Raw genomic sequence first — 10,239 nt, 5'->3', positions numbered from 1 at the left:
TGACATCACTCTACTTTCAAGGGCTGAAAACATCTGACAAACTATACTTTATGAGTGAAATGTCCCTTTAAATGTTGCTGGAACACTCCTCCAGTCTGATGTCCGTCCCTGTCCTGTTACCTGTCTGAGCTGGAACACTCCTCCAGTCTGATATCCTTCCCTGTCCTGTTACCTGTCTGAGCTGGAACACTCCTCCAGTCTGATATCCTTCCCTGTCCTGTTACCTGTCTGAGCTGGAACACTCCTCCAGTCTGATATCCTTCCCTGTCCTGTTACCTGTCTGAGCTGGAACACTCCTCCAGTCTGATGTCCGTCCCTGTCCTGTTACCTGTCTGAGCTGGAACACTCCTCCAGTCTGATGTCCTTCCCTGTCCTGTTACCTGTCTGAGCTGGAACACTCCTCCAGTCTGATTTCCGTCCCTGTCCTGTTACCTGTCTGAGCTGGAACACTCCTCCAGTACCGATGTCCTTCCCAGGCTGCATCTCTACATCAGAGTAGTCCCCCTGCTCATTCAGCTCCTGGATAGAAACCCACAGCTCAATACGACGAGACACCTCACTCCACCTGCAGGGACAAATCACATGGGACTTATTTGTCACACATTTATTTGTCACATGCGCTGAATACAGCAGGTGTAGACCTTAACGTCAAATGCTTACTTACAGGCCCTTACTTACACACAACAAGCAAGTGACGAGTGAGTGTGTGTGTGGTGCATGCCTTTATGTATCCTTGAGATTATACACGTGTGTGTGTGTACCTGTCTCGTAGTGTGCGTGTCTTGGCCAGCAGAGCGTCCAGCTCCCAGAGAGAGCGCCCGTTCCCGGCACAGCGGTGACCCCACACCTCAATGGCCAGCGCCCCGTCTGCGATGAACTCTAAAAACTCCTCTGTCACATGGACCACATACTCCTAAACACAGAGAGATACTATATGAAACATCAACGATGAGCAGATCACATACTCCTAAACACAGAGAGATACTATATCAAACATCAACGATGAGCAGATCACATACTCCTAAACACAGAGAGATACTATATCAAACATCAACGATGAGCAGATCACATACTCCTAAACACAGAGAGATACTATATCAAACATCAACGATGAGCAGATCACATACGCCTAAACACAGAGAGATACTATATCAAACATCAACGATGAGCAGACTACATACTCCTAAACACAGAGAGATACTATATCAAACATCAACGATGAGCAGATCACATACTCCTAAACACAGAGAGATACTATATTAAACATCAACGATGAGCAGATCACATACTCCTAAACACAGAGATACTATATCAAACATCAACGATGAGCAGATCACATACTCCTAAACACAGAGAGATACTATATTAAACATCAACGATGAGCAGATCACATACTCCTAAACACAGAGAGATACTATCTCAAACATCAACGATGAGCAGATCACATACTCCTAAACACAGAGAGATACTATATCAAACATCAACGATGAGCAGATCACATACTTCTAAACACAGAGAGATACTATATGAAACATCAACGATGAGCAGATCACATACTCCTAAACACAGAGAGATACTATATCAAACATTAACGATGAGCAGATCACATACTCCTAAACACAGAGAGATACTATATCAAACATCAACGATGAGCAGATCACATACTCCTAAACACAGAGAGATACTATATCAAACATTAACGATGAGCAGATCACATACTCCTAAACACAGAGAGATACTATATGAAACATCAACGATGAGCAGATCACATACTCCTAAACACAGAGATATACTATATCAAACATCAACGATGAGCAGATCACATACTCCTAAACACAGAGAGATACTATATCAACCATTAACAATGAGCAGATCACATACGCCTAAACACAGAGAGATACTATATCAAACATCAACGATGAGCAGATCACATACTCCTAAACACAGAGAGATACTATATTAAACATCAACGATGAGCAGATCACATACTCCTAAACACAGAGATATACTATATGAAACATCAACGATGAGCAGATCACATACTCCTAAACACAGAGAGATACTATATCAAACATCAACGATGAGCAGATCACATACTCCTAAACACAGAGAGATACTATATCAAACATCAACGATGAGCAGATCACATACTCCTAAACACAGAGATACTATATCAAACATCAACGATGAGCAGATCACATACTCCTAAACACAGAGAGATACTATATGAAACATCAACGATGAGCAGATCACATACTCCTAAACACAGAGAGATACTATATGAAACATCAACGATGAGCAGATCACATACTCCTAAACACAGAGAGATACTATATCAAACATTAACGATGAGCAGACCACATACTCCTAAACACAGAGAGATACTATATCAAACATCAACGATGAGCAGATCACATACTCCTAAACACAGAGAGATACTATATCAAACATCAACGATGAGCAGATCACATACTTCGAAACACAGAGAGATACTATATCAAACATCAACGATGAGCAGATCACATACTCCTAAACACAGAGATACTATATCAAACATCAACGATGAGCAGATCACATACTCCTAAACACAGAGAGATACTATATGAAACATCAACGATGAGCAGATCACATACTCCTAAACACAGAGAGATACTATATCAAACATCAACGATGAGCAGATCACATACTCCTAAACACAGAGAGATACTATATTAAACATCAACGATGAGCAGATCACATACTCCTAAACACAGAGAGATACTATATGAAACATCAACGATGAGCAGATCACATACTCCTAAACACAGAGAGATACTATATCAAACATCAACGATGAGCAGATCACATACTCCTAAACACAGAGATATACTATATCAAACATCAACGATGAGCAGATCACATACTCCTAAACATAGAGAGATACTATATGAAACATCAACGATGAGCAGATCACATACTCCTAAACACAGAGATATACTATATCAAACATCAACGATGAGCAGATCACATAGTCCTAAACACAGAGAGATACTATATCAAACATTAACGATGAGCAGATCACATACGCCTAAACACAGAGAGATACTATATCAAACATCAACGATGAGCAGATCACATACTCCTAAACACAGAGAGATACTATATTAAACATCAACGATGAGCAGATCACATACTCCTAAACACAGAGAGATACTATATCAAACATCAACGATGAGCAGATCACATACTCCTAAACACAGAGAGATACTATATCAAACATCAACGATGAGCAGATCACATACTTATAAACACAGAGAGATACTATATGAAACATCAACGATGAGCAGATCACATACTCCTAAACACAGAGAGATACTATATGAAACATCAACGATGAGCAGATCACATACTCCTAAACACAGAGATATACTATATGAAACATCAACGATGAGCAGATCACATACTCCTAAACACAGAGAGATACTATATCAAACATTAACGATGAGCAGATCACATACGCCTAAACACAGAGAGATACTATATCAAACATCAACGATGAGCAGATCACATACTCCTAAACACAGAGAGATACTATATTAAACATCAACGATGAGCAGATCACATACTCCTAAACACAGAGAGATACTATATCAAACATCAACGATGAGCAGATCACATACTCCTAAACACAGAGAGATACTATATCAAACATCAACGATGAGCAGATCACATACTCCTAAACACAGAGATACTATATCAAACATCAACGATGAGCAGATCACATACTCCTAAACACAGAGAGATACTATATGAAACATCAACGATGAGCAGATCACATACTTCTAAACACAGAGAGATACTATATTAAACATCAACGATGAGCAGATCACATACTCCTAAACACAGAGAGATACTATATCAAACATCAACGATGAGCAGATCACATACTCCTAAACACGGAGAGATACTATATCAAACATCAACGATGAGCAGATCACATACTCCTAAACACAGAGAGATACTATATGAAACATCAACGATGAGCAGATCACATACTCCTAAACACAGAGAGATACTATATCAAACATCAACGATGAGCAGATCACATACTCCTAAACACGGAGAGATACTATATCAAACATCAACGATGAGCAGATCACATACTCCTAAACACAGAGAGATACTATCTCAAACATCAACGATGAGCAGATCACATACTCCTAAACACAGAGAGATACTATATCAAACATCAACGATGAGCAGATCACATACTTCTAAACACAGAGAGATACTATATGAAACATCAACGATGAGCAGATCACATACTCCTAAACACAGAGAGATACTATATGAAACATCAACGATGAGCAGATCACATACTCCTAAACACAGAGAGATACTATATGAAACATCAACGATGAGCAGATCACATACTCCTAAACACAGAGAGATACTATATGAAACATCAACGATGAGCAGATCACATACTCCTAAACACAGAGATATACTATATCAAACATCAACGATGAGCAGATCACATACTCCTAAACACAGAGAGATACTATATCAACCATTAACAATGAGCAGATCACATACGCCTAAACACAGAGAGATACTATATCAAACATCAACGATGAGCAGATCACATACTCCTAAACACAGAGAGATACTATATCAAACATCAACGATGAGCAGATCACATACTCCTAAACACAGAGAGATACTATATGAAACATCAACGATGAGCAGATCACATACTCCTAAACACAGAGAGATACTATATCAAACATTAACGATGAGCAGACCACATACTCCTAAACACAGAGAGATACTATATCAAACATCAACGATGAGCAGATCACATACTCCTAAACACAGAGAGATACTATATCAAACATCAACGATGAGCAGATCACATACTTCGAAACACAGAGAGATACTATATCAAACATCAACGATGAGCAGATCACATACTCCTAAACACAGAGATACTATATCAAACATCAACGATGAGCAGATCACATACTCCTAAACACAGAGAGATACTATATGAAACATCAACGATGAGCAGATCACATACTCCTAAACACAGAGAGATACTATATCAAACATCAACGATGAGCAGATCACATACTCCTAAACACAGAGAGATACTATATCAAAAATCAACGATGAGCAGACTACATACTCCTAAACACAGAGAGATACTATATCAAACATCAACGATGAGCAGATCACATACTCCTAAACACAGAGAGATACTATATTAAACATCAACGATGAGCAGATCACATACTCCTAAACACAGAGAGATACTATATGAAACATCAACGATGAGCAGATCACATACTCCTAAACACAGAGAGATACTATATCAAACATCAACGATGAGCAGATCACATACTCCTAAACACAGAGAGATACTATATCAAACATCAACGATGAGCAGATCACATACTCCTAAACACAGAGATATACTATATCAAACATCAACGATGAGCAGATCACATACTCCTAAACACAGAGAGATACTATATTAAACATCAACGATGAGCAGACCACATACTCCTAAACGCAGAGAGATACTATATCAAACATCAACGATGAGCAGATCACATACTCCTAAACACAGAGATATGCTATATCAAACATCAACGATGAGCAGATCACATACTCCTAAACTTGGAGAGATACTATATGAAACATCAACGATGAGCAGACTACATACTCCTAAACACAGAGAGATACTATATCAAACATCAACGATGAGCAGATCACATAGTCCTAAACACAGAGAGATACTATCTCAAACATCAACGATGAGCAGATCACATACTCCTAAACACAGAGAGATACTATATGAAACATCAACGATGAGCAGATCACATACTCCTAAACACAGAGAGATACTATATGAAACATCAACGATGAGCAGATCACATACTCCTAAACACAGAGAGATACTATATTAAACATCAACGATGAGCAGATCACATACTCCTAAACACAGAGAGATACTATATCAAACATCAACGATGAGCAGATCACATACTCCTAAACACAGAGAGATACTATATCAAACATCAACGATGAGCAGATCACATACTTCTAAACACAGAGAGATACTATATGAAACATCAACGATGAGCAGATCACATACTCCTAAACACAGAGAGATACTATATGAAACATCAACGATGAGCAGATCACATACTCCTAAACACAGAGATATACTATATGAAACATCAACGATGAGCAGATCACATACTCCTAAACACAGAGAGATACTATATCAAACATTAACGATGAGCAGATCACATACTCCTAAACACAGAGAGATACTATATGAAACATCAACGATGAGCAGATCACATACTCCTAAACACAGAGAGATACTATATCAAACATCAACGATGAGCAGATCACATACTCCTAAACACAGAGAGATACTATATCAAACATCAACGATGAGCAGACTACATACCCCTAAACACAGAGATATACTATATCAAACATCAACGATGAGCAGATCACATACTCCTAAACACAGAGATATACTATATCAAACATCAACGATGAGCAGAAACATGAGAATAATGGTGACATGGGCCCTGGTCTAAAGTAGTCAACTGGATAGGGAACAGAGTGCCATTTGGGATGCAGACATATTCTAACCAGAATCCTCAGCGTCAGTGTCAGCCAGCAGAGGATGATGTGAAATAACTTTTCCAAAATTCATTGGTTTTCCAAAAATCCCAGTTGAAGAGTCCCGACATCAGGAAGTAATCAGGAGGAAATCTAGATTCCTCCAATCGGGATTTCCGTAAAACCTGGGAATTTTAGGAAAGTCACCATAATGTTGTAACCCTATGTTCCCTACCTTGCAGTGGTCGAAGCGGACGGTGAACTGGGCGTCGGGGGAGCGGGGCGTGGTGGGCGTGTCTGGGCTGACCATGGGCGGGGCCACCGTAGGCTCTGCCCCCTCCCAGAAGGTGTACTGGCAGAAGACGAAGTTGGACAGGTTGAGAGGCAGCCCCGTGGCCTCCCTGATACGCACCTGTAGTAGAAAATAACCATGAAGAAGATGACGTTATTGTCCAATCTACACAGATCCACTGTTCTGCTGTTTATTCCACATCCTCCGAAAGACACAGACACATACTGAGCAGCTATATATACTGAGGAGTTATATATACTGGATAGTTATATATACTGAGGAGTTATATATACTGAGGAGTTATATATACTGAGGAGTTATATATACTGAGGAGTTATATATACTGAATAGTTATTAATACTGAGGAGTTATATATACTGAAGAGTTCTATATACTGAGGAGTTATATATACTGAGGAGTTATATATACTGAGGAGTTCTATATACTGAGGAGTTATATATACTGAACAGTTACATATACTGAGGAGTTATATATACTGAGGAGTTATATATACTGAGGAGTTCTATATACTGAGGAGTTCTATATACTGAGGAGTTATATATACTGAGGAGTTCTATATACTGAGGAGTTCTATATACTGAACAGTTACATATACTGAGGAGTTATATATACTGAACAGTTATATATACTGAGGAGTTATATATACTGAGGAGTTATATATACTGAACAGTTATATATACTGAGGAGTTATATATACTGAGGAGTTATATATACTGAGGAGTTATATATACTGAGGAGTTCTATATACTGAAGAGTTAGAGATAGAACAGAGGACAGTTATATATACTGAGGAGTTATATATACTGAGGAGTTATATATACTGAAGAGTTATATATACTGAGGAGTTATATATACTGAGGAGTTATATATACTGAGGAGTTCTATATACTGAGGAGTTCTATATACTGAAGAGTTCTATATACTGAAGAGTTCTATATACTGAAGAGTTCTATATACTGAAGAGTTCTATATACTGAAGAGTTATAATTACTGAAGAGTTATATATACTGAGGAGTTATATATACTGAAGAGTTATATATACTGAAGAGTTATATATACTGAAGAGTTCTATATACTGAAGAGTTATATATACTGAAGAGTTATATATACTGAAGAGTTATATATACTGAGGAGTTATATATACTGAAGAGTTATATATACTGAGGAGATAGAACAGAGGACAGTTCTATATACTGAGGAGATAGAACAGAGGACAGTTCTATATACTGAGGAGATAGAACAGAGGACAGTTCTATATACTGAGGAGATAGAACAGAGGACAGTTATATATACTAAGGAGATAGAACAGAGGACAGTTATATATACTGAGGAGATAGAACAGAGGACAGTTATATATACTGAGGAGATAGAACAGAGGACAGTTATATATACTGAGGAGATAGAACAGAGGACAGTTCTATATACTAAGGAGATAGAACAGAGGACAGTTCTATATACTAAGGAGATAGAACAGAGGACAGTTATATATACTAAGGAGATAGAACAGAGGACAGTTATATATATTGAGGAGATAGAACAGAGGACAGTTCTATATACTAAGGAGATAGAACAGAGGACAGTTCTATATACTGAGGAGATAGAACAGAGGACAGTTATATATACTGAGGAGATAGAACAGAGGACAGTTCTATATACTGAGGAGATAGAACAGAGGACAGTTATATATACTGAGGAGATAGAACAGAGGACAGTTCTATATACTGAGGAGATAGAACAGAGGACAGTTCTATATACTGAGGAGATAGAACAGAGGACAGTTCTATATACTGAGGAGATAGAACAGAGGACAGTTCTATATACTGAGGAGATAGAACAGAGGACAGTTATATATACTGAAGAGTTATATATACTGAGGAGTTATATATACTGAAGAGTTATATATACTGAGGAGATAGAACAGAGGACAGTTCTATATACTGAGGAGATAGAACAGAGGACAGTTCTATATACTGAGGAGATAGAACAGAGGACAGTTCTATATACTGAGGAGATAGAACAGAGGACAGTTCTATATACTGAGGAGATAGAACAGAGGACAGTTATATATACTAAGGAGATAGAACAGAGGACAGTTATATATATTGAGGAGATAGAACAGAGGACAGTTCTATATACTAAGGAGATAGAACAGAGGACAGTTCTATATACTGAGGAGATAGAACAGAGGACAGTTATATATACTGAGGAGATAGAACAGAGGACAGTTCTATATACTGAGGAGATAGAACAGAGGACAGTTATATATACTGAGGAGATAGAACAGAGGACAGTTCTATATACTGAGGAGATAGAACAGAGGACAGTTCTATATACTGAGGAGATAGAACAGAGGACAGTTCTATATACTGAGGAGATAGAACAGAGGACAGTTCTATATACTGAGGAGATAGAACAGAGGACAGTTCTATATACTGAGGAGATAGAACAGAGGACAGTTCTATATACTGAGGAGATAGAACAGAGGACAGTTCTATATACTGAGGAGATAGAACAGAGGACAGTTATATATACTGAGGAGATAGAACAGAGGACATTTATATATACTGAGGAGATAGAACAGAGGACAGTTCTATATACTGAGGAGATAGAACAGAGGACAGTTCTATATACTGAGGAGATAGAACAGAGGACAGTTCTATATACTGAGGAGATAGAACAGAGGACAGTTCTATATACTGAGGAGATAGAACAGAGGACAGTTCTATATACTGAGGAGATAGAACAGAGGACAGTTATATATACTGAGGAGATAGAACAGAGGACAGTTCTATATACTGAGGAGATAGAACAGAGGACAGTTCTATATACTGAGGAGATAGAACAGAGGACAGTTCTATATACTGAGGAGATAGAACAGAGGACAGTTATATATACTGAGGAGATAGAACAGAGGACAGTTATATATACTGAGGAGATAGAACAGAGGACAGTTCTATATACTGAGGAGATAGAACAGAGGACAGTTATATATACTGAGGAGATAGAACAGAGGACAGTTCTATATACTGAGGAGATAGAACAGAGGACAGTTCTATATACTGAGGAGATAGAACAGAGGACAGTTCTATATACTGAGGAGATAGAACAGAGGACAGTTCTATATACTGAGGAGATAGAACAGAGGACAGTTATATATACTGAAGAGTTATATATACTGAGGAGTTATATATACTGAAGAGTTATATATACTGAGGAGATAGAACAGAGGACAGTTCTATATACTGAGGAGATAGAACAGAGGACAGTTATATATACTGAGGAGATAGAACAGAGGACAGTTA

At 38.1% G+C, this 10,239-nt stretch overlaps 1 protein-coding gene across 3 annotated transcripts in view; it reads right to left on the bottom strand.

Annotated features, from left to right (window-relative positions):
• The window catches only part of LOC129844832 (kinesin-like protein KIF13A), a 230,719-nt gene that overhangs the window by 31,713 nt on the left and 188,767 nt on the right, over positions 1–10,239 (bottom strand). For all 3 annotated transcript variants that reach the window (XM_055912980.1, XM_055912981.1, XM_055912982.1), the window contains exons 22-24: positions 6,860–7,036; positions 762–913; positions 433–565 (exon numbers count right to left, since the gene is read on the bottom strand). In XM_055912980.1, coding sequence (XP_055768955.1) covers positions 433–565; positions 762–913; positions 6,860–7,036 — 462 coding nt within the window. The remainder of the gene's footprint in view (positions 1–432; positions 566–761; positions 914–6,859; positions 7,037–10,239) is intronic.

This window comes from Salvelinus fontinalis, unplaced genomic scaffold (assembly GCF_029448725.1).
Source record: "Salvelinus fontinalis isolate EN_2023a unplaced genomic scaffold, ASM2944872v1 scaffold_0236, whole genome shotgun sequence".
NCBI classification, from domain to species: Eukaryota; Metazoa; Chordata; class Actinopteri; order Salmoniformes; family Salmonidae; genus Salvelinus; species Salvelinus fontinalis.
Note: the sequence above shows the minus strand (reverse complement) of the source record. Positions and strands in the feature narration are given on the sequence as shown.